Below are 26,332 nucleotides of genomic sequence, written 5' to 3'. Positions count from 1 at the left end.
CTATCCACAATGCTACCGTGCATCGCAGTGCACACACCAAAATGGTCAATGTGTGTGTGCTCTTTCCAATTTGCACCAATGGGGGGGGGGGGGAATGAACTCTGTCTGGGGCCGACAAATTCAAGTTGTGCAGAAGTTTGTGACAGTTAAACACACACACACACGATGGAAGAAAGCCCACATCAACCTTACCTCCAAGCCCATCCCCACAGGCCCAGCCCAGCACCCGGCGTCAGTCAAACTGACACCGGATGCTGAGATTAAGTGACAGGGCAGGCAGCCAATCGGGAGGCGCGGCCTCCGAGCGCGTGTGCACGCGCGGCGGGCGCAGCGACGTTTCCAGTCTCGAGGCTTCGTCGTCTCGGAGCTGGAGCCAAGGGCGGTGATTTTGTGGCGAGGCCGCAGAGATGCCGGGGATCGAAAAACTACCCATCGAGGAAACTCTGGAAGACAGTCCGCAGGTAGGGGTCCATTGCAGCCGAGCCCCGGCCCAGGCGGATCGCCTGCAGTCAACCTGGGAGCAGCCCGGGCACCGACCGATTCACCTTTAAAACAATCCTTCAGGTTAACTGGAGTAAATAATGTTAACTGGGAGAGGGAGGGGGGGGCGATGAACTGAGTAAAGACGTTGTGACAATTACACCTGAGGTGAGATTTACTGTCATTGGTGGGGCCAAACACCAGTGAGATTCAGCGCTGGTTTAGTCCAGAGTTCATACCTTAATAAACCTGAGGCAACGTTTATCTAAATCGCCCCAGGAACCATCGGACCCAGCCTTTTACCTGCCTAATGTGCTGCAAGGGGACAAACGGCCGTAGCTCAGTGACAGCACTCCTCTTCCCCGAGTCAGGAGGCTCGAGTCCCACTCCAGGAATCCAGGCTGCCACTCCAGTCTTTAAAATGACACATTAAAGCAAAGTCCCGTGGCGCTAGAGCTTGGTGTCCGAGCCAATATTTAACCTTCATCACCATAGATAGACAGGTTACCTGATCATACATCTCACTGCTGTTTGTGCGATCGTGCACAATCCATTTTATTGGCCCTTACAGCACTTCAGGCTCCCATGAGGCAGCTAATGGCACTATATGAATGCATCTGTCTTTCTGTAGTAAGCAGCAGTAGAGCCACTTATTTTTGCTCTTAAGGGTCTCGGGAGGTGGACTTCGCACTGTTCACATGTTGTGTATCATCCAGGATAGAATCAGGAGGCCCATTTAGCCTGTCGTGCTGGTGTCAGTTCTTTGAAAGCTGCCTAATTTAGCCTCATAACCCAGCTTTCTCCCTAAAACTATGGAAATTAGTTCCCGTCAAATGCATGTCCAATTGTGTTTTGAAAAGTTCCTGTGGAATCTGATTCCACCAGGCTTTCAAGTAGTGTGTTCCAGATCACATAACTATACAGCACATTTAGCCCAACCAACCCATACTGGTGTTTATACTCCACTCCAGTCTGCTCTCATCTTTCCTCATCTAGTTTAAAAAAAAAAAAAATTGTGTGTAATTCTTTTGTTTGTCAATTAAGGAGCAATTTAGTGTGGCCAATTCACTTACCAGGCACATCTTTGGGGTGTGGGGGTGAGACCCATGCAGACACGGGGAGATTGTGCAAACTGCACACGGACAGTGACCCGGGGTCGGGATCGAACCCGGGTCCTCGGTGCTGTGAGGCAGCTGTGCTAACCACTGCACGACCGTGCTGTCCCCCTCATCTAAATCTCAACACGATAACCCTCCTTTTTCCCTTATGTGCTTCTCTAGCTTCCCCTTAAATGAACAACTCTCAGTGTGAAATAATTACTCTCCATTTCCCCACTAGTTCTTCTGCTAACTTTTAAAATTTGAGCTGGTAAACAGTTTCTCCTTATTTCCTCTATCAAAACCCATCAATTTTGATTGCTCAACCAGATCATCTAACATTCTCTGTCCTGTGGAGAAGATTCCCAACTTCTCCAATTGTTCCATGCATCTAGAGTCCTCATTCCTCTATCATCTCAGTAATAATCTTTAGTAGTGTCACAAGTAGGCTTACATTAACACTGCAATGAAGTTTCTGTGAAAATTTTCTAGTCGCCACTCTCCGGCATCTGTTCGGGTACATTGAGGGAAAATTCAGAATGTCCAATTCAGCTAAGAAGCATGTCTTTTGGGACTTGTGGGAGGAAATCTCTGTACATTTTGCAAGGCCTTGACATTGTCCCAAATGCGTGGTGCTGCCAACTGTGCACAATACTTCAGCCAAGGCCTAACTAGTGATTTGTGAAGGTTTACCGTTTAAAAAAATTAATTAATTAAATGATCCAGTTAAAGTCAGGCATCCATTATTCTTTTCTACACTTTTTCTCAACCCGTCATGCCACCTTTAAGGATTTGTGAAGATACACCCCAAGATTGGGGGGGGGGGGGATGTGTACTGAGATGGATTGAAAACTGGTTGGCAGAAAGGAAACAAACAGTAGGAATTAAAGGGTCCATTTCAAATTGGCAGGCAGTAACTAGTGGGGTGCCACAGGGATCGGTGCTGGGACCCCAGCTATTCACAATATATATTAATGATTTGGACGAGGGAACAAAATGTAACATCTCACAGTTTGCAGATCATACCAAGTTGGGTAGGAGGGTGAACTGTGATGGGGATGCGGAGATCCTTCAGCATGATCTGGACAGATTGAGTAAGTGAGCAAATCAATGGCAAATGCAGTGCAATTTGAATAAATGTGAGGTTATTCACTTTGGATGCAAAAACAAGAAGGCAGATTACTACCTGAATGTCCGTAAATTGGGAGAGGGGAGTGTGCAGCATGACCTGTGTGTCCCTGTGCACCAGTTGCTGAAGGTAAGCATGCAGGTGCAGCAGGCAGTAAAGAAGGCAAATGGTATGTTGGCTTTCTTGCGAGAGGTTTCGAGCAGGGATGTGTTGCAATTATACAGGGCCTTGGATGGGCCACACCGAGAATATTGTGTGCAGGTTTTGTCTCCTTTCCTGAGGAAGGATGTTCTTGCTTTCGAGGGTGTGCAGCGAAGGTTTACCAGGCTGATTCTGGGGATGGTGGGACTGATGTATGAGGAGAGATTGACTAGGTTCGGGGTTCAGACGAATGAGGGGATCTCATGGAGACTTATAAAATTCTATGAGGACTAGACAGAGTGGATGCAGGGAAGATGTTCCTGATGGTGGGTGTGTCCAGAACCAGGAGTCACAGTCTGAGGATTTGGGTAGACCATTTAGGGCAGAGATGAGGAGACATTTCTTCACCGAAAGAGTGGTGAGCCTGTGGAATTCATTACCACAAGAAGTAGTTGAAGCTAAGACGTTGAATACATTCAAGAGGTGGCTAGATATGGCACTTGAGGCAAATGGGATCAAGGGTTATGGGGAGAGGCAGGATTAGGCTATTGAGTTGGACGATCAGCCATGATTGTGACAAATGGCGGAGCAGGCTCGAAGGACCAAATGATCTCTTCCTGCTCCTATCTTTTATGTTTCTATGTCTCTCTGCCTTCAAAATAGTATCAGTTCTCCCATTGCTTTGCAGTAATTCAAAATCAGTCACAACTACTGTGTCTACTTGTTTCATTGGTTTATTTATATCCCCTGATGTTTGTTGTCATCCACTACGTTGCCAAGTTTTGTATCATCTGCAGACTTAGAAATGTACACCCTATACCCAAAATCGTAAGAAACAACAGTCACAAACACAGCCCAGTCTATCATGTGAACTCGCCTCCCATCCATTGATTCTGTCTACACCTGCTGATTTGGGAAAGCGGACAGCATAATCAAAGACCTCTCCCACTTGGGTTATTCTCTTTTCCAATCTCTTCCATCGGGCAGGAGATACAAAAGTCTGAGAACAGACTTGTGCACTAATTCTGACAATGTGTCTATACATCAAATATAAACTTTTTTGTGTGCTGCCTGGCCTGAGTGTTTTCAGTATTTCAGCTCTTATTCTATGCATGCACAAGGGCTTGCTGGATAGCTATCAAGAGCAGGAACAACCAGTTTTTTTCCTTCCTAACCTAGGGCAATTGAAATCAATTATAGTACCCTCATTGACACTCTCGCTGAGATTAACTAGCTCAGTACTGATCAGAAATCAGCATGGAATTGGTCTGGTCTGTGATCTCAGCAATTCACTGGACAAGCTCACTGAAGCATTGGTGCAAACCAACTTATTTTGATTTCTTTCTACCCCTACCTAATATGTACATTTTTATTGAAATTTCCAATGTTCAGATACATGTACATATTTTATGAATCTGTTGCACATTTAATTTCTCAGTGCTTGGATGGAAAGAACACATTGCTCCACTAAGGTTTAATTATGAGATTGTGTCAATGCTCAGGTTAATCTGATCATCATCTGCACAGTAAAGTTTTGTCAGGTAGTAGGATATCTTGGTTGCCAAATTATATTTGGGACTGTGATCCCTGACTGAAAATGTAATTTAAAAAAAAAATGTATTTTATTACCAACATGTATCAAAACACATAAACACCCTGGGAAACATACTTCCCAGCAATCAACTATAATTTGTACAAATTTCCCCCCCTTTTTCAGTCCCACCCCCCGCGACGAACAGCTCCTCAAACAGGGTCACAAACATCCCTCACCTTTTCTCAAACCCCTCTGCAGAGCCCCTTAACTCATATTTTATCTTCTCCACCGCAGGATGTTGTACAGGTCACCCAATCAAGCCGCTACCCCCGATGGCGATGCAGACCGCCACGCCAGTAAAATTTGCCACTGTGCAATCAGAAAGGCGAAGGCCACGACATCGCCCTTCCTCTCCATGAGCACCAGCTTCTTTGAAGCCCCAAATATCGTCACCAAAGGGCCGAGTCCACTTCTTCCTCCACTATCCTGGCTAAGACTGCAAACGCTCTGCCCAGAATCTTACCAATTTTTCTCAATCAAATAACATGTGCGCGTAATTTGCTGGCCCCTGCCCACACTCCTCACACTCATCTGCTACACCCTGAAAGAATCCAATCATTCTCGCCTGAGTTATATGTACCATGTGCACCACCTTAAACTGTATCAGGCTCATCCTTGCACAGGAGGAGATCCCGTTTACCCTTCGCAGTGCCTCACTCCATACTCCCCAATTGGTCTCCCCTCCCAACTCCGCTTCCCATTTCTCCTTGATCTTCACCACCTGCCACTTGTGTATATATCCTCAATTCTTCCCTCCCTTCCACATCCGGAAGCAACAGTCGCTCCAGTAGGGTGTATCCCGGAAACCCAGGGAACCTCCTCCAGACTTTTCACGCAAAGTCCCTAACCTGCAGATACCTGATCTCACTCCCGCTCGGCAGCTCTACCCTCTCCCTTAGCTCCTCTGGACTGGTGAACCCTTCCTCCAAATGCAGATCCCTTACCTTGACCAGCCCCACTTCCCTTCATCTCCTGTATACACTATACATCCCCCCCTCCGGCTCAGACCCATGATTCTCGCACAGTGGCGTTAATACGACATCCTTTCCACCCTAAAATGCCTCCTCAACCGATTCCATATCTTCACTGTGAACTGCACCACTGGGCTCCCTGAATACCTACTTGGAGCCATTGGCAAGGCTGCCATCTCCATAGCCTGCAAAACTAGACTGCTTCCAAGATTCCTCCTCCACGCTAACCCACTCTACCCCTTCTCCTTCCCACCATCGGCGAACCTTTTTAAAAAATAAATATTTTTATTCTCCTTTTTCACATTTTCTCCCACATTTACACTCAACAATAAACAATAATCAATAACAAATGCAATGTCAATCCCCATATCATAACAACGATCCCATCCTCCCACCAAACTCCTGACATTAGCCCGAATGTTAACATAAACAAATAACAAAAAGGAATCCGGAATCACCCATAGTCACCATTAACACATACAGTCGCGCCCCCCCACCCAATGTTCAATGTAATCCAGTTCTCGAAAGTGCATAATGAATAACGCCCATGAAGTGTAGAACCCCTCCATCCTTCCCTTCAGTTCAAATTTGACCTTCTCAAGAGTCAAGAATTCCATCAGGTGCCCCCACCACACCAGGGCACAGGATGGAGAGGTTGATCTCCATCCCAACAGGATCCGCCTTTGGGTGAAGGCTACAACACCTGCCTCCGCACCCGTTTCCAACCCCGGCTGGTCCGACATCTCGAATATGGCCTCCCGAGGGCCCGGACCAGTTTCACGTGCACCACTTTAGAGATTACCCTAAAAACCTCCTTTCTGTAATCCTCCAGCTTTGGACAGGACCAAAACATATGAATGTGGTTTGCGGGGCACCCCCGCAACGTTTACACGCATCTTCTACCCCCTCAAAGAGCCGTCTCATCCTCGCCCTTGTGAGGAGTGTTCTATATACCACCTTCAACTGTATCAGCCCCAACCTCGCGCACGAGGTGGAGGAGTCCACCCTCCAGAGCACCTCACACCAGAACTCCTCCATACGTTCTCCGAACTCTTCCTCCCACTTTGCCTTGGTCCCATCCCCTTCTCCTTCCAAAATGGCCCCATACACCACCAACACTACCTGCTTCTCCAGTTCCCCTGTCGTCAGCACCTCCTCCAGTAATGTGGAGGCCGCCTCTACCGGGAAGCTCAGTATCTCCTTTCTGGCAAAGTCTCGAACCTGCATGTATCTAAACATTTCCCCTTGCTCCAGCCCATACTTCGCACCCAGTTCCTTCAATCCTGCAAACCGACCCCCAAGGAACAAATCTTTTGGTGTCCTAATTCCTTTCTCCTCCCATCACAGCACGGTAGTATAGTGGTTAGCACAATCGCTTCACAGCGCCAGCGTCTCGGGTTCGATTCCCGGCTTGGGTCACTGTCTGTGCGGAGTCTGCACGTTCTCCCCGTGTCTGCATGGGTTTCCTCCGGGTGCTCCGGTTTCCTCCCACAGTCCAAAGGTTAGGTGGATTGACCATGCTAAATTGTCCTTAGTGTCCAGGTAAGGTAAAGTGGGGTTACGGGGATAGGGGGAAAGTGTGGAGCTATGGGCTTAGGTAGGGTGCTCTTTCCAAGGGCCGGTGGTGATTCGATGGGCTGAATGGCCTCCTTCTGCACTCTAAATTCTGTGACTCTGAAAATTTCCTTCCCACTTCCCTGGCTCAAATCTATGGGGTGGGATTGTCCGCTCCCTGGAATAAGTGCCCGTGCCGTTGTGAACGCCGTCGCGTTTCACGACGGCGCGATCAGGGCCCTGGCACGACCTATTCTTGCCTCAACAAGGGGCCAGCATGGCGCTGGAGCGGTTCACACCGCTCCAGCATCTTTACGCGGCGCCAAGGCAACCTGCGCATGCGCAGTTGGGGCAGCCCAATCCTGCGCATGCGCAGTTGTACTGCGCCATCCTGCGCATGCGTGGGGAACTTCTTACGCGCGCCGGCCCCTCACCAACATGGTGGCGGTGTTCTGGGGCCGCGCGCGGAAGGGGGTAGGCCTGGGGGGGGGGGGAGAGAGAGAGAGAGAGGCCGGCCCCCCCCCCCCCCCATTGAAGGAGCACCCCCCCCCCACACACACACACAGGCCGCGCATCCCCCCCCCCCAGCATTCATGCAGAGTTTCCACCGGCAGCGACCAGACGTGGACGGCGCCGGCGGGAACCTGTTGTGTCGTAGCGGCCGCTCGGCCCATTCGGGCCGGAGAATCGCCGTTTGCGGTGATTCTCCGAGCGGCCCGGCGCGAATTGCGCGGCGCTGGTTTCGGGAGTGTGGGAGAATCGCGAGCGGGGGTCGGGGCGGCGTGGCGCGATTCGCGCGGCGCCCCGGCGATTCTCCCACCCGGCATGGGGGGTGAGAATCGCGCCCATGATATCCCCAAATCGGAATTTCCCTTGACCCTGCCCCCAACCTGAAGTGCTGGTGAACCTGCCTCCAAATTCTCAACAAAACTATTACTACCAGACTCCCTGAGCATTTTCCCGGGCCGTCGGGAGTGGCGCTGTTGTTGGCGCCTTCAATCCCAACCCCCGACACAAACTCTCTTCCATTCTGACCCACTGGGAGTCAACCCCTCTGTCCCAGCTCCGTACCTTCTCCACATTCGCCGCCCAGTAAATAATACATCAGGTTTGGAAGACCCAAACCCCCTTCTGCCTGCCTTCCTCTCTCTAGCAGCACTGTTCTAATTCTGGCCACTTTCCCTCCCCATATGAACGACATAATCATCCCTTCAATCTCTCTAAAAAAATGCCTTTAACAGGAAAAAGCAGCTGGCACAGTGACAGAGGGAGCCCATCCCACCTTGCCAGATCAGCTTTCACCCTCCCCGCCATCGCTGAATCTTATCCACATTCGCCGCCCAATAATAATGAAGCAGGTTCGGCAATGTTAATGCCCCCTGCTGCCTCTCCTTCTGTAGCAGGGTCATCCCGACCCTTGGCACCATCCCCGCCCATACAAAGTCCGAAATGATCGTATCCAGTTTCCGAAAAATGGCCTTTGGTATAAAGATGAGGCGAGCCTGAAAAATAAACAAGAACCTCGGCAGAATATTCATTTTCAGCACTTGGACCCTCCCCACCAACATCAAGTGCAGTGTATCCCACCTCTTAAGATTCTCCCTAGCTTCCTCCACCAGCTCCGTTAAGTTCCACTTATGAAGCCCCGTCCATTCCCTCGCAACCTGAATCCCCAAATACCTAAACCTATACCTCACCACTGTAAATGGCGTCCCCCTAAATTTGCTCGCCTTTCATCTCATTCACTGGAAACCCTCACTTTTCCCTACATTCAGGTTATACCCCGAGAACCCTCCAAACCTCCCCAGCAGGCCCATAATCCTTCCCATACTCGCCAGCGGATCCGAAACATACAGCAGCAGGTCATCAGCATAGAGCGACATCCGATGCACCTCTGTCCCTTCATAATCCCCTACCACTCCGCCGACCCCCTGAGAGCCATCGCTAATGGCCAGCGCAAACAGTAACAGTGATACCGGGCACCCCTGCCTCATACCCCTGTGTAAGTCAAAGCTCTGAAAACTCACATTATTCATCCTCACGCTCTCCTTTGGGGCCACATACAACAACCACACCCATGCAATAAATCTCAGCCCAAACCCCAAACCTTCCCAAAGCCTTGAACAAATACTGCCACTCCACCCGATCAAATGCCTTCTCGTGTCCATGGACACCACCACCTCTAGTACCAGAGCCCCCGACGGATTCATCACTTCTTTCAACGGCCTCTTCGCGAGCTGCCTGCCCTTCATGAAGCCTGTTTGATCTTCTGCAACCACCCCCGGGACACAATCCTCCATCCTCCCCGCCAACAACTTTGCCAATACTTTCACATCCGTGTTCAATAGTGATATGAGCCTCTATGATTCACATTCCACCGGGTCCTTCCCCTTTTCCGGGATAGGTGTGATTACTGCCTGCATCATCGTCTCCAGAGGCTCCCACTTCTCCAGCGCTTCATTAAACGCCCCCAATAGATGTGGTGCCAGGTCCGTCTCAAATTCCGTATAAATTTCTGCCGGGTATGAAAATATAATTTTTAAAACAATTCTGACTCAGCAGCTGTATAATGCAATGGATTCCCAAAGACTGTATGCATCCATTTACCTTCTACCAATTGCACATATGAATTTATTTTAATGTTTCACTATATACGCAAGGCAATCTGTCTATACAAGTGCGAACATTGGTTTACTGGTAGCACTCTCAGATGTAATAACAAACCCCACTCCAGGAATTTAAGTACAATAATGTAGGCTGACACTTCACTGTACTGAGGGAGTGCTGCACTGTTGTAGATATTAAAATGTGACCAGGTTTGTGCCATATGATGTATGTAAAAGAGCCAGTGACGTAAAGAATACTAAAACGAAAATCCGCTTAGGATTGCCCAGTCATTCATCTGGCCGCAGTCCATAAATTGCTATTGTTTTCTGCATTGGCCACTCTTCAGATGTGCTCCATTGGTTGTGAACTGTTTTTCAACATCATGAGAACATGAAAAATGCTATGCAAGTTCATTGCTGAAAATGGATTTTGGGATGAAGATGAATAGCTGTTATCAGAATTTTGCCCAATTACAGTGCTTGTCAATTGTTCAGATAACCATTGTCGCACTGTTCTGATTCTTCATAAAATATTTTGGCTATCTTGATTTACAATTTTTTTTCTTACAGTCATTTGCATGTTTAAGTTGTGAATTTACATTTACTGTGAAAAATAATTAGTGAACAGTCACTCACCGGCCTCACCTTGCACCACTTTTATTGCTTGCAGATACTGTAGTATGTACATGTTAATGTGGGTGAGACACACTGAGTTTCCTGCACCAGCAGAATTTGCAGTGTCTTCAGTCTCATGCAGTAACTTGACAAAATTGTAATATGAATTTGCAATGTTTAGTTGGTGTTTTTCATTGAGTTGTGTCACATTATTAGACCTTGCATTGATTTGAAATGTTTTTCTCTGTAATATAGGATAGAGCAATATTATACCACTTTTCTTTTTACAATGTCTGACAACTATTTTTAAAGTTGGGTTTTTCTTAAGGTAGGATAGCTGGGGTCTATTGTGGTGTAAGGCCTGAGTGCAACAAAGCCAGGGTGAGTTGAAGTGGTGGTGGTTGGATTAATCCCTTGGAGCTGCTCTTTAGAGTTGTGGAGGGGGCCATTTCCTCCAGCAACCCCAGGAGCTACTCTCTTGACACCACTAGTACAGCTGGACTGCAGAAGCTCATGCTGATTGACCAGAGGCTACATGTTTTCTGGCCTGAGTTTTAGCACTTGAGTGAAGGGTCAGTTGGGGGTATTTAGTGTCATAGTGATGGTTCTTTTGTTATGCTCTTGTCGTGGCATAAGCTGCTTCCTTGATGTGCACTCTGACAAAGGAAGGTTCAGACTTGGAGATAGCTTCAACACGTTTATTGAACATAGAACATAGAACAATACAGCGCAGTACAGGCCCTTCGGCCCACGATGTTGCACCGAAACAAAAGCCATCTAACCTACACTATGCCATTATCATCCATATGTTTATCCAATAAACTTTTAAATGCCCTCAATGTTGGCGAGTTCACTACTGTAGCAGGTAGGGCATTCCACGGCCTCACTACTCTTTGCGTAAAGAACCTACCTCTGACCTCTGTCCTATATCTATTACCCCTCAGTTTAAAGTTATGTCCCCTCGTGCCAGCCATATCCATCCGCGGGAGAAGGCTCTCACTGTCCACCCTATCCAACCCCCTGATCATTTTGTATGCCTCTATTAAGTCTCCTCTTAACCTTCTTCTCTCCAACGAAAACAACCTCAAGTCCGTCAGCCTTTCCTCATAAGATTTTCCCTCCATACCAGGCAACATCCTGGTAAATCTCCTCTGCACCCGCTCCAAAGCCTCCACGTCCTTCCTATAATGCGGTGACCAGAACTGTACGCAATACTCCAAATGCGGCCGTACCAGAGTTCTGTACAGCTGCAACATGACCTCCCGACTCCGGAACTCAATCCCTCTACCAATAAAGGCCAACACTCCATAGGCCTTCTTCACAACCCTATCAACCTGGGTGGCAACTTTCAGGGATCTATGTACATGGACACCTAGATCCCTCTGCTCATCCACACTTTCAAGAACTTTACCATTAGCCAAATATTCCGCATTCCTGTTATTCCTTCCAAAGTGAATCACCTCACACTTCTCTACATTAAACTCCATTTGCCACCTCTCAGCCCAGCTCTGCAGCTTATCTATATCCCTCTGTAACCTGCTACATCCTTCCACACTATCGACAACACCACCGACTTTAGTATCGTCTGCAAATTTACTCACCCACCCTTCTGCGCCTTCCTCTAGGTCATTGATAAAAATGACAAACAGCAACGGCCCCAGAACAGATCCTTGTGGTACTCCACTTGTGACTGTACTCCATTCTGAACATTTCCCATCAACCACCACCCTCTGTCTTCTTTCAGCTAGCCAATTTCTGATCTATGGTGAACTATTAACAATTCTCCTACTTGGATTCAACGCTACTGTTAATCCTGCTATAGCTACTCAGACTGACTAACCAGTCTGCTACAATCCACGTGGTGGGAGTGATGTGTTTCAATCAACCCTGTGTCTGTGTTCACTGAGAGCCTCCACTGGAAAGAGACTGAGCATGTGTGATGTGTCCTTTTATATGGGCTGGTGTAATGTCCTCCTGTGGTAGTGTCACCTCTGTGTGTATCGTGAATGCCCATTGGTCGTGTCCTATCTTACTGACCTATTGGTTGACTGTCTGTGTGTCATGTCTCTGATGTTCCCTAGTGTCTAGCTAGGTGTAGTGTATGTACATCAGCCCTTTGTGTACTTACAGTGATGTATATCACCACAATGGTCATTACTTTAATTTGAGAGGGATTTTTCTGTGATGAGGAGGTATTTTTGAGAGTTTTAGTGTTATGAAGAGGGTTTTAAAGGGGGATTGATGACCACGAGGGGTTTGTGTGGTGGGTTTTAGTGCTATATTGGGCTTTATTTGGTGTGGTGGTTTTGGGGCATTATTTGGTGTGGTTTTCGGGCATTAAGTACTGAAGAGTTTCTAGAGGGAATAGTGGGAGATTTGGTATAGTAGTGGGGGGATTTAGTTCTATGGTGAAGGGCTGTTGGGAGTTAGTGCTGTGGTGGGGGCCTTTATGGGGGTTTTAGTGCTGTGATGGGGGCTTATTGAGATGGTTTAGTATTGAGGTGTGATTTTACTGAGGGGGTTAAATTGCTGGTGGCTTAGTGAGAACAACTCAATTTAATTTGCCAAGGAGAGGACTATCAAGGGGGATTAGTGGCTAGGTGGATTTTGTTGGTGGCTGGCTGCCTTGAGGGGCCAGGGAATGGCAAAACTGGAGGACAAGATCACATCTATATCTTTGATGATCTGGGCCCTGCCGGTGAGTACCATTCGGCATCGACAACTACAACATCAAGAGTTAATGGTTAGGACAGTAAATCCAACAGATTCTGGAGCGGAGCCCCATTAGGCAATTAGTGTTTCCTTCAAGTTAACAGCTTCTGGCAACTCCAGCAATTTAATAGGCCTCAAATGTACTGGCTTTCTTCTTTCCTCATAGCAATCTATGGGGTTAGGAAGGGTCTACAGATGCTATCACTTTATGCAGAACTTGATACACATAGGGAAAGCAGCTACCAGCTTTGGCCAACTCTCGAAGCGCCTATGGAATAACAGCAAACTGCCCTTTAGGACCAAGCTGATAGTTTGTTTATAAGGCTTCTAATCTCAGCACCATGTTGTATGGCTGTGGAACATGGACAGCTTACAGATATCAAGAAAAAAAGCTCAACATTTTTCATACCTTAGGTACATCCTGGTGGGTCAAAATACCAAGTGCTGCAGAGTTCCCAAGTTTATTAGCATTCATCAATCCGAGATGGCTTTGTTGGCTCTGGCATGTACGCAAGATGGAAGAAGGTTGCATACCCAGGGACATGGATATGACCAATGATCAATGGCTACAGTGACTTGGCAATAGATGATGCCAGTGCTGAAAACAATGTACAGCACTTGATAGCTTCACATGTAGAACTTGTGGGAGACTCCATGATTGGCCTCTTCAGTCATTAACAGAATTGCACTGAGTACACCCTATCTGAAATGTTTTCTGTGCGTTTGACATCTTTTGTAAACGGAAGGATAGTGGAACTTCAAACTTACAATTACTGGACTGTTTCTAATATCAGTAAGTGTAGAATAATCATAGACCAGCAATGCCAAAAACATTTTGGTTAAGAAGTCTGAAAATGGTGCTGCTGTGTGCTGGTCATATTTACAACCATACAACCACTGGCACTTTGGTTTCAAAGCCTTAAACTATCAGAGGCAGCCTTGTAGTATAATGGAAGGTGCATGAATCATAGCAACAAAAGAGAGACTTGCATTGCAGAACCTCAGGATGTCCAACCAATTACACATCTTTGAAGTATAGTCACTGTTAGAATGGAGGAAACACAGCAGCCCATTTGCAGATAACAATTTCCACAAACAGCAATGAAATAAATAGGAGCATCTTTTATGTGCTGATTGAGGAATAATTTTTTTCTGGGACACCAGGACAACTTCACTACATGGTATAAAATGGCACCTCTGATAGTGGAGTGTTCCCTTCTAATCAAAGAATGTGAACTAAACCAGTTCTGGAGTTGACAAATTAGCCAATAATAGCTCTTACTAAGATTCTGATTCTCGCCTATAATCCTGGCATAGCTTTGCTCTAGATAATGCACCATCGCCTGTAGTAGAGTACATCTTAGTAAATGAACTTGTACTGTTATTACATGATAGACATTCATTGAGTTCATGAGTGTTAACCTACATGAATTAAAGTTCAAAAGGCAGGATATGGCATTTGACAAACTTAGCTTTTATTTTTTAATTTTGGATAGACCCGCTCACTGCTGGGAGTGTTTGAAGAAGATGCTGCTGCAATCTCAAATTATACCAGCCAACTTTACAACGCAATGAAGCGGATTTACGACGCACAGGTATAGTTCCAAGTTATAACACTAGGTCAGCGATTGCAGGAGATCAACAGCGAGCAAAATGTGTACTTTGGAATAAGGCAAACAGTTATAACTTTACAGTCTGTAAAATTGCTCCATTTTACAATCACTATTTTCAGAGGCAAATACCTTGAACATTTTGTCCTTGCCCGATTTCAATCCTATAGTTTCTTTTCTTTTCCTTTGCTTCTTTGTTGTTGTTACATCTACAAATTATCCTGCCTCATATGCATGATACAGCAGACTGCAAAATCCTTATTAAGTCCCTAAAAGAAAAGATGCTCAGTAGCTGGTGAGTTTCCTGGAGTGTGATGAAGTATTTTTGCTTTGGGCACTTGCTGGCAAATGGACACAAATATGATGAACTAATAATATCAGCACTACCGCATCATCAATAACTTGCATTTAGTTATTGCCTTTAAAGTAGCACAAACATCCCAAATGGCTTTACAGAGGAAAGAAATGAATGCTGAGCCAAAGGCATACAGTGCAGAAGGAGGCCATTCAGCCCATCGAGAGATCACCGACCCACTTCAGCCCTCACTTCCATCCTATCCCCGTAACCCAATATCCCCTCCTAACCTTTTTGGACACTAAGGGCAATTTAGCATGGCCAATCCACCTAACCTGCACGTCTTTGGACTGTGGGAGGAAACCGGAGCACCCGGAGGAAACCCACGCAGACACGGGGAGAACGTGCAGACTCCGCACAGACAGTGACCCAGCGGGGAATCGAACAAAATTTTATCATATCATTAATGCAATTGCAACTTGTGTCAGAGTTGTACAAATGGACACAATTATACGCCCTCTTTGCATCATGTGGAATCCTGAAAAGGCATTGTCCAGATTTAATTAAATGCACTTTGCAGTATTTTGCTTGTGACTTTTCAAATACCAATAATATTTTAAATGTTACGTTATCAAAAGGCAAGTCGAAGACCATTGCAATTGTCATGGAGGACCAGCAGGCTAACAGAGATTTTTTAAAGTTTAATAAAAGCTTTAAAAGTTTGTGTTGCAGTTATATTATGGTCGATGAAGCCTGAGCAGTGATAGAACAATTCCCTGAAGTGGTGTTGCTTCCAAAACTAACTGTAAATCTCATTTGTTTAGCTGCACATTTTGCCACACTGAAAAGCAGGAATCAGATTTGAGCTTTGTAGCAAATATTTTAATGTAATGGTTGGCCACGTATACAGTACTTAGTTACATCCAACATCTCTGGCAGCTCCAGCATTTTGATTTACATAGCATCATTCTCTCAGTTTTCCATCTGACAAACTATCTGCATTTGTCCAGCAAAAGCCATGAACACAATTTGTTGCCAAGACTTATGGTCCTTGGTGTTTTTTAAAATAAATTTACAGTACCCAATTAGTTTTTCAAATTGAGGGGCATTTAGCATGGCCAATCCACTTAACCTGCACATCTTTGGGTTGTGGGGGTGAAGCCCATGCAGACAGGGGGAGAATGTGCAAACTCCACACAATGATCCTTGATTTTAAACTGAGAAATGGAGATGAAAAAAACCCAGCTGAAACAATGCAGCTTTCTTAAACACATTGAATTTCATAAATTGCTTTACTAGTGTTCTGAAAATATGTGAGAAAAATCCAGATGATATCCTTTGATGGTTTCTGGGGAAGTAATTTTAAAAGTGGTGTGGAATTACCACATGCAAATATGTATTACCTGTAAAGAGAACTTGGACTGCTATGATCTGAACGGAAATGCATTGTGAAAGTTATTGTGCACTGGATTTCGATTAAGTTTGAAGCTTCGGCAGTGACATAGTTAACAAAGCCAATATTCAGTGTGGCACTAATTTATACAGACTGATAGAAATTTGGCTTGAGACTATATCTGTGCTGAACCAGCTGATCGCAATGAGAACAATGTTTAGGATACTACGTTAATCTTGGCTATGGCATGATGAAATCAACCACGAGTCCCAGTGAAAAACATGCATGTACATTAATCCATAGAATCAATAAATCCCCTGTAGTGCAGAAGGAGGCCATGTGGGTCATCGAACCTGCACCGACTCTCTGAAAGAACACCGTACCTAGGCCCACTCCCCTGCCCTATCTCTCTATCCCCACCTAACCTGCATATCTTTGGACACCAAGGAGCTATTTTAAGCATGGCCAATTCACCTAACCTGCACATCTTTGGATTGTAGGAGGAAACCGGATTATCTGGAGGAGACCCCCGTTGACACGGGGAGAATGTGCAAACTCGACACAGATAGTCACCCAAGGTTGGAATCGAGCCCAGGTCCCTGACGCTGTGAGACAGCAGTGTTAACCACTGTGTCACCGTGCCACCCTGTGCTGACCAGGCTAAGCCTTGGTGTTCCATATGGTGAAACAAAGCTGGTCACACTTGGATCATGGTTTTTGTACTTCAATGCATGCCGAATGAGTGGGAAGAAAAACACCGGCTGAGAAGTGTATTGGGAAATTTGGTGAGGTATCAGAAAGATGCCAGTCCCTGTAAAACTATGCCCAACCAAGAGTATGATTTTTCAAGAACAGAAGGGAGAAAAGCCAGAAGCCTAATTTGATCTGAGTTTTCTCTTGCAGAATGAGTTGAGTGCAGCAACACACCTGACCTCCAAACTACTCAAAGGATATGAGAAACAGGTAAAGATTAACTGAGCAAAGCCAAAGCATCTACCATGGCAGTTACTGATGATAAAATATATACCTTTGTTTGGTTATGATTTCTAGAAAGAACATTAAAGCACAGATTTACTAGAATGATGATGTGTGTGCCATAGAATAATTATGAGAGAAGGGAGTAGGAAAGTTCCAGTGGAACAGCGAAAGGTAAAGGCAGATTTAGTAGACGCTAATATTGTGAAGGCTTTTGAGAAGTGCGTAGAAAAATAAATTAATTTCTCCAATCGGAAAAATCAGTGATGTGGTATCATCCATTTCAAATTGAGAGTGAGGAGCGTTTTAAAAAAAAATTTAGAGTACCCAATTAATTTTTTCCAATTAAGGGGCAATTTAGCGTGGCCAATCCACCTACCCTGCACATGAAAAGGTTGCTGGTTGTCTCTTGTTGTTGGGAAATAATTGGGTATTCTAGGTTTAAAGTAAGCCTGGTATATTTTTGCGTTTTCACATTGAATAAATTAATTTACATTGGGACATAGAATCCCTACATTTCAGAAGGAGACCATTCAGCCCATTGTGTCTGCACCGACCCTCCGAAAGAGCACTCTACCTAGCCCCACTCCCCGCCCTACCTCAGTAACTCAACACATTGATCATGGCCAATCTTCCAATGTGCACATCTTTGGACAGTGAGGGGCATTTTAGCATGGCTGATCTGCATGTTTTTGGACTGTGTGAGGAAACTGGAGCACCCAGAGGAAACCCATGCAGACCGGGTGAGAACGTGCAAGCTCCACAACGAGTCACCCAAGGCCGGAATTGAACCCGTATCCCTGTGAGGCAGCCTTGCTAACCACTAGGCCATCATGCCGCCCCTCCGTTAAGCTAGTAAGTAAATGTGAAGCAGTTTAACTATATTCCTTTCTGTACATTAAAAAATGTTTTGCTTCAGTAGTGGATAAAACCTGTGCAAACAGACATTATCACACAGTTCTAGTTCTTACTCTAGCTTTTTCGGTGGTCATTTTAATTAACAATAAAACCAATTGTAAATCCAAGATATGAAATGTATTCTCGTCCCATTTCAGAAACCTTTAAGAATGTTTTAACTATTGCTAAGTTGTTGCTGTGATACAGCATTCTGCTGCTACTGATGTCCCATCTCATAGATGGCTCATCTCGTAGATGGCTCATTTTGAACGGCTAGATCTGTTCCAAAGATATTCCGTTTTGCACAATGGTGGTGCCAGACGACACAGGACATTGATCAAATTAAATTTAGATTTTTTTCCCTCCCATAAATCCAAAATTTACATCTGACATTCATTTATTTGAACTTGCAAGTTTTCATTAAAAAATCGACGAAGAAATAGTGAATCCCATTGTCATAAGACATAATAAAATATGAACAGACTATCTGTTGGCTTGGTAATTCCACCTCAGCTAGTAAGAGGCTCAGTCAGCTCTATGTTATAAATATTGAAACACCTTTGCTCCTTTCTAAGCTCCTTCAGTACCTTTGCTAAAGGATCATTATTCACATGTAATCTTCATAAGAATATTTTCAGGCTATTTGAACACTGGGATCAGAAATCAGTCCAATCTTTTTGTTGTCCAATATTTCCGCACCTAAAATGCTTGGGCTTGGTACAGCACCCCTATCCCCCATATATAAGAGCAATTAACACAGCCAGGGATCAAAATCTGTAGTCTTCCTAGTCTGCATAATGTTCACTTGATAAGCTGTCATCCATTGATCAAACCTAACTGCTCTTAGCTGGAGAATGATACATCTAGAGTGCAGGAAGGTGAGGTTATTTCGGTGAGCAGCAAACTTTGTCCTAGGCTTTGACAGTACTGCCATAACCCTGGTAGAGTGATGTGCGAAAACATTGCAGCAATCCTCGTCTAGATAAATATTGTAGGTCATCCAACGGGTAAATTCTGACCATAGGAGAAACTGCTTCCACAATACTAATCACGGTTCGTAATTTAGTGTGGTTTTGATAAAGACAGGAGCAAGCACAGAATTTTGCAATTTGGAGGAAAACTAAAAACACTGGGTGTTTTTTTTAAATTAAAAAAAGAATATATACTTCCTAATTTTTAAAAATGTCTGTACAAATGGTTTTAATCACCATGAAGACTCCAATAATCAAGGCCTATTTTTAGAGTCCCAATCTCCCCACAGTTATCTTGGGTGTAATTTACCGGCCTCATTGCGCTGACTTGGTGACGCAACGAGGCCGTTAAATCTTGTGAGAGGCCTCTCGTGAGATTTGTGGCGCTAGAAACGTCTCGCGAGATTCAACAGAATCTTGGGAGACCTTGTGATCTGTATCTTGCCCTCGCTGAGTGAGATCCTGATTAGCATATTCAAGTGAGCCATTAGGCTCTTTTAAATATGTCTGCGCTGTATTCTCCAGCGCCTGGGACATAACAGCCATGCCTGCGAGACTTCGCCACAACGGCATCGTGGTCGAGCTCTGGGCAGGGTGCTCCCCGGCACGCTGGCGCTGCTACTTGAGTGGCACTGCCTGGCCAGCAGTGCCAAGGTACTCGGGTGCCTATTTGCCCATGCCAGGGTTCGGGATGCCTTCCCTATAAGGTGTGTGGTGAGGGGAGGCCCATGGACCCCGTAAGAGGTAGGTTGGGTGCAGTCGGGGGGTCCGAAGGCTGCCGTGGGATGCTGAGGGAGGGAGTGTCAAAGGTTCGGGGCGATCTTTAAAAATGGTGCCTTTAACCGCAAGTCCTTTTCCTGCAGTGGTGAGCTGAGCTTGCCAGTGCAGGAAATGCTGTAAATGCAGCCTCGATGGGGCATTCCCCGCTGAGGCCCTAAAAAAGAGCAAAGTGCTGTTGAAAAGTGGGGTCTTTCTCAGTGCTGCAAGATGTCTATTTTTGCCCGTTGAATTGTGCCCATGAAATTTTACTCAATGGAATTCCATTCATGCTGTAAAGGTCCCTCCATTTATGCACATCAAAGCTGTTTATTATTTCAATGATCAGAGTGTTGAAATGCAGAATTTTGCTGTGAGGACATTAGGTGACTTAAATAGGAATGATTTTATAGTGTAGTCCACGAGTTTTAAATAGTCAGCTGATGCTCACAATCCAAATGTGAATAATAACTAGTTGGACAGGATAATTAAAACAATTAAATGAGGGAAAATGTAATGAAATATCGTGAAGAAAATTTTGTTCCTTTTCACCAAGGTGCACTTATTCTCTGTGCAACAAATAAATAATCTCTGTGCAACAAATAAATAACTTTTTTCTTTTTGTTTTTTAACAGCGTTTTCCCCTCCGTGGTGATGATGAGGTCATGACCTCCACTCTGCAGCAATTTGCTGAAGTAATAGATGAAGTAAGTATTATCTTAATTTGTTACTGTCAAGGCTCAAATACCTTGAACCTTTATTGCATTAATCCAAGTCATGTTAACAGGTTGGAAGTAAAACAGCTCATAATCTGATGTTTTTTCTTAATTTGCTGACAATGACTTTCATTTTCTGTGAAGAAATATTGCTCTCCAATTTCACAGCTTCATCTAAAGATTTAGAAAGAGAGAAACCAGTCATACTTTGACATTCTAAAGGGGTAACGCATCACCCCTGTTTGAATATTTGTGCCGTGGATCTGACATAGCCTCTTACTAGCTGAGGTGGAGTTACCAAACAACAGATTGTTCATGTTTTAATATGTCCGGAGACAATGGGATGCACTATGTCTTGATTTTTAAAATTAAATTAAAAAAGTGAAACATCAAGTTAAGAAATTTGCCAGACTTAGATATGAATTTCACCCTATTGGCATGCTGTGTTATTCAGCACCATTACTGTGCTAAATGAGGTAGGTTTAGAACAGTTCGAGCAGCTCCAAATTAGGCACCCATGAGGCACTGTGGGCTACCAGCAGCAGCAGAATTCTATTTAGTCACAATTTGTAACCTAAAGACCCATCGAACCCGGGTCCTCAGCGGCGTGAGGCAGCAGTGCTAACCACTGTGCCGCTGTGCCATCCTCACACAGCCGTTCATTGTCACTGAGTCAAAAACCTGTAACTCTCTTCCTACGCCTTTGTGTGTATCTGCACCTCATGGACTGCAATGGTTCAAGAAAATGGCTCACCATCACCCTCCTGAAGGAAATTTAGGATGGACATTAAATACTGGCCTAGCTAGCAATGCTCACAATCCAGAGCAAATTAAACAAAAAATGCAATTGACTATTGTCATGTGAGAGTACCTTTAAGACATGGATGTTTAAAGCAATGTACCTTTCAGAAAATAGTGATGTCAGAGAGTGGGTGGAGCTGGGCTTTAGTTCAGCCATTTTGAAGTAAAGCCTTTAACCTGATGTGATTCTGTTTAAAGGTGTTAAGTCTCTTGGAAGTTTGAAGGAACATTTTGAGCAATTATTTACTGTTGTAATATTTTCGGAGTTATATTTGAAGTAAGGGGTGTTAAGAGATCCAATGTTTATTTAAGATGTTAAGTTGAGTTCATGGAATAAACAGTGTTTTGTGTTTAAAAACCCACGTGTCCATAATAGTAATCCCACACCTAGGGAACAAGCTGTGTGCTGGGAAAAGCACCAAATACATTAAAGGGGGAGGTTGGTTGAACTCCATGATACATTTTGGGGTTCTGAAAACGCCTCGCCCGTAACAATTGGGGGCTCGAGGGGATAAAAGTCTATCTATTGGATTGGCTTTTGTGAACTTAAAGACAGTGAAGGATTGTTGCTTTTCCGGTGTGGTATTTTAGTTTAAGTGGGGAGTGTGTTGTGGACAATGGCTCTTTCAGAGGCTCAGAAGTTTTTGGAGGTGGTGACTGTCACACGCAGTACTTTACGGACAGAGACGAAAAGCAGACTGTTGGGTCTGGCAAAAACATTGCAGTTAACATTACCTGACAAATTGCGAAAAGATGAGGTAATTATGGCGGTGGTTAAGCATTTAAAGTTGCCTGACATAGAGTTTGACTCATGGGAAATGGCAAAAATTCAGTTGCAAATTAAACAAATGGAACATGAGAAAGAATTAAAGCAGCTGGAATACGAGAGTGAGAGAGAGGAAAAAGAAAGAGAAAGAGATAGAGAGGAAAAAGTAAAGGAGAGAGAAGAAAAACAAAGAAATCGATAGAGAGGAAAGGGAAAGAGATAGAGTTTGAACTTCGGAAAATGGCTCTGAAACATGAAAATCAGCTAAAATTGGCAGACGCAAAGGGACATGTACAGTTGGAGGAGATGGATGAGGATAATGAGACAGAGCGTCATAGTCGAAGACGTGGTGGGGACCTATTTAAATATGTCCAAGCATTGCCAAGGTTTGACGAGAAGGAGGTTTTTCATTTCATTTGTGAAGCCTTTTTCGTTTGAGAAGGTAGCTAAACAAATGCAATGGCCACAGGACATGTGGGTATTACTGAATCAAACAAAGCTGGTAGGTAGGGCTAGTGAAGTGTTTGCATCACTACCTGAGGAGGTATCTGGAACGTATGAGGAGGTGAAGAAATCCATCTTAAGTGCAAATGAGCTAGTGCCTGAAGCTTACAGACAAAGGTTTAGAAATTTAAGGAAAGAATTTGGTCAAACATATATGGAGTTTGAAAGGCACAAACAGAGTAATTTTGATATGTGGATAAGGGCTTTGAAAATAGACCAAACGTATGAAGCTCTCAGAGAAATTATACTTTTGGAGGAGTTTACAAATTTAATTCCTGATGTAGTGAGAACTCATGTGGAAGAACAGAGGGTTAAAACTGCGAGATTAGCAGCGGAAATGGCAGATGATTATGAATTAGTTCATAAATCAAAGATTGGTTTCCGACATCTGTTTCAGCCGGTGAGGGATAGAAACTGGGGACATGAGAAGTACTCAAGTGGTAAAGGTGATCTGATGGGAGACAATAAAGAGAGTGTACCTCAGATTAAAAAAGAAATCTAGGAGGGTGGAAAAGAAATGAAAAGTTTCAGATGTTTTCACTGTAATAAACTAGGCCATGTAAAGTCACAGTGGGAAGGCTGATGTGGTAAAACAGGATAAGACAGTGGGGTTTGTTAGAGTGGTAAAGGAAAGCCCAAGGGAAGCGATGAGGTACAAACGATTGTACAGTCTGTTCAAGAAGTAATTGTTAAGAAGGTGCCAGATGTCTTTAAAGAATTTACTTGTGTGGGTAAAGTTTACTCGTGTATCAGGAGGAGCAGGTAAAGAAGTCACAATTTTAAGAGATATGGGGCTAGTCAATCTTTAATGGTAAGAGATGAGGAATTAGGTGGTTTCGGAAGAATGTTGCCAGAAAAGGTGGTGATATGTGGAATTCGGGGTGAGAGGAGTAGCGTTCCACTTGGAAAGTCCAGTGAAGAGTGGTGAAGTGGTTGTAGGAGTAATAGATAAACTATCTTGTCCAGGAATACAGTTTATCTTGGGTAATGATATAGCTAGATCGCAGGTGGGAGTGATGCCTACTGTGGTTGATAAGCCAGTGAAAAATCAGACAACTGAAGGGTTGAAGGACCAATATCCTGGGATTTTTCCGGATTGTGTAGTAACAAGGTCGCAAAGTCAGAGGTTAAGACAAGAGGAGAAATCAAAGAGTGACGATGAAGTTGAAGTGCAATTATCAGAAACAATTTTTGATCAGATGGTTGAAAAAGAACAAGAACAGGTGGAGGATGAGGTGGATATTTTTAGTTCAGGTAGATTGGCGGAGTTACAATAGAAAGACGTAGAAATAAAACGGATATATCAGAAAGCATATACGGAAGAGTGTTATTACCGTAAAAATGATGTCTTGATGAGAAAATGGAGACCTGTACATATGCAGGCGGATGAAAAGTGGGCAGAGGTTCATCAAGTAGTATTGCCGGTAGGGTATAGAAAGGAGGTGTTGCGTGTTGCACATGAGGTACCAGTGGGAGGTCATTTGGGAATAAGGAAAACTCGAGCTAAAATCCAGAAACATTTTTGTTGGCCTGGACTACATAAAGATGTAGTTAAATTTTGTCACTCATGTCAAGTGATAGGGAAACCTCAAGCAGTGATAAAACCAGCGCCGTTAATACCCATTCCAGCATTTGAGGAACCTTTTACGAGGGTCATAATTGATTGTGTAGGACCGCTTCCTAAAACAAAAAGTGGGAATCAATATCTTTTGACTATAATGGATGTGTCAACTAGGTTTCCAGAGGCTGTTCCATTACGTAATATTACAGCTAAAAAGATTGTGGAGGAGTTACTTAAATTCTTTACTCGATATGGACTACCCACAGAAATTCAATCAGATCAAGGATCAAATTTTACCTCAAAGTTATTCAAATAAGTTATGGATAGCTTAGGAATAAAACAATTTAAATCAACTGCGTACCTTCCAGAATCGCAGGGAGCGTTAGAAAGGTGGCATCAGACATTAAAGACAATGTATTGTCAAGATTATCCAGAGGATTGGGATAAAGGAATTCCATTCGTATTGTTTGCAATTAAGGATGCACCTAATGAGTCTACCAAATTTAGTCTACCTTTTGAACTGGTCAACAAAGAACAAAGAACAAAGAAATGTACAGCACAGGAACAGGCCCTTCGGCCCTCCAAGCCCGCGCCGACCATACTGCCCGACTAAACTACAATCTTCTACACTTCCTGGGTCCGTATCCTTCTATTCCCATCCTATTCATATATTTGTCAAGATGCCCCTTAAATGTCCCTATCGTCCCTGCTTCCACTACCTCCTCCGGTAGCGAGTTCCAGGCACCCACTACCCTCTGCGTAAAAAACTTGCCTCGTACATCTACTCTAAACCTTGCCCCTCTCACCTTAAACCTATGCCCCCTAGTAATTGACCCCTCTACCCTGGGGAAAAGCCTCTGACTATCCACTCTGTCTATGCCCCTCATAATTTTGTAGACCTCTATCAGGTCGCCCCTCAACCTCCTTCGTTCCAGAGAGAACAAACCGAGTTTATTCAATCGCTCCTCATAGCTTATGCCCTCCATACCAGGCAACATTCTGGTAAATCTCTTCTGCACCCTCTCTAAAGCCTCCACATCCTTCTGGTAGTGTGGCGACCAGAATTGAACACTATACTCCAAGTGTGGCCTAACTAAGGTTCTATACAGCTGCAACATGACTTGCCAATTCTTATACTCAATGCCCCGTCCAATGAAGGCAAGCATGCCGTATGCCTTCTTGACTACCTTCTCCACCTGTGTTGCCCCTTTCAATGACCTGTGGACCTGTACTCCTAGATCTCTTTGACTTTCAATACTCTTGAGGGTTCTACCATTCACTGTATATTCCCTACCTGCATTAGCCCTTCCAAAATGCATTACCTCACATTTGTCCGGATTAAACTCCATCTGCCATCTCTCCGCCCAAGTCTCCAGACAACCTAAATCCTGCTGTATCCTCAGACAGTCCTCATCGCTATCCGCAATTCCACCAACCTTTGTGTCGTCTGCAAACTTACTAATCAGACCAGTTACATTTTCCTCCAAATCATTTATATATACTACAAACAGCAAAGGTCCCAGCACTGATCCCTGTGGAACACCACTGGTCACAGCCCTCCAATTAGAAAAGCATCCCTCCATTGCTACCCTCTGCCTTCTATGGCCTAGCCAGTTCTGAATCCACCTTGCCAGCTCACCCCTGATCCCGTGTGACTTCACCTTTTGTACTAGTCTACCATGAGGGACCTTGTCAAAGGCCTTACTGAAGTCCATGTAGACAACATCCACTGCCCTACCTGCATCAATCATCTTAGTGACCTCCTCGAAAAACTCTATCAAGTTAGTGAGACACGACCTCCCCTTCACAAAACCGTGCTGCCTCTCACTAATACGTCCATTTGCTTCCAAATGGGAGTAGATCCTGTCTCGAAGAATTCTCTCCAGTAATTTCCCTACCACTGAAGTAAGGCTCACCGGCCTGTAGTTCCCGGGATTATCCTTGCTACCCTTCTTAAACAGAGGAACAACATTGGCTATTCTCCAGTCCTCCGGGACATCCCCTGAAGACAGCGAGGATCCAAAGATTTCTGTCAAGGCCTCAGCAATTTCCTCTCCAGCCTCCTTCAGTATTCTGGGGTAGATCCCATCAGGCCCTGGGGACTTATCTACCTTAATATTTTTTAAGACACCCAACACCTCGTCTTTTTGGATCACAATGTGACCCAGGCTATCTACACCCCCTTCTC

General features: G+C 44.7%; 1 protein-coding gene across 3 annotated transcripts in view; it reads left to right on the top strand.

Moving 5' to 3' along the window:
• Positions 1-298: 298 nt before the first annotated feature.
• Positions 299-26,332, top strand: part of appl1 (adaptor protein, phosphotyrosine interaction, PH domain and leucine zipper containing 1) — a 106,845-nt gene continuing 80,811 nt past the window's right edge. For 2 of the 3 annotated variants that reach the window (XM_072472441.1, XM_072472440.1), the window contains exons 1-4: positions 299-461; positions 14,396-14,494; positions 17,101-17,160; positions 20,432-20,503. In XM_072472441.1, the coding sequence (XP_072328542.1) occupies positions 408-461; positions 14,396-14,494; positions 17,101-17,160; positions 20,432-20,503 (285 nt within the window). In that variant the 5' untranslated portion in view covers positions 299-407. Of the gene's footprint in view, positions 462-14,395; positions 14,495-17,100; positions 17,161-20,431; positions 20,504-26,332 lie in introns of those variants that run through there. The other variant, XM_072472442.1, reaches the window with a different exon arrangement.

This window comes from Scyliorhinus torazame, chromosome 13 (genome assembly GCF_047496885.1).
Source record: "Scyliorhinus torazame isolate Kashiwa2021f chromosome 13, sScyTor2.1, whole genome shotgun sequence".
NCBI lineage: Eukaryota > Metazoa > Chordata > Chondrichthyes > Carcharhiniformes > Scyliorhinidae > Scyliorhinus > Scyliorhinus torazame.
The sequence above is the reverse complement of the archived record's forward strand: the minus strand, read 5'-3'. Positions and strand labels throughout refer to the sequence as shown.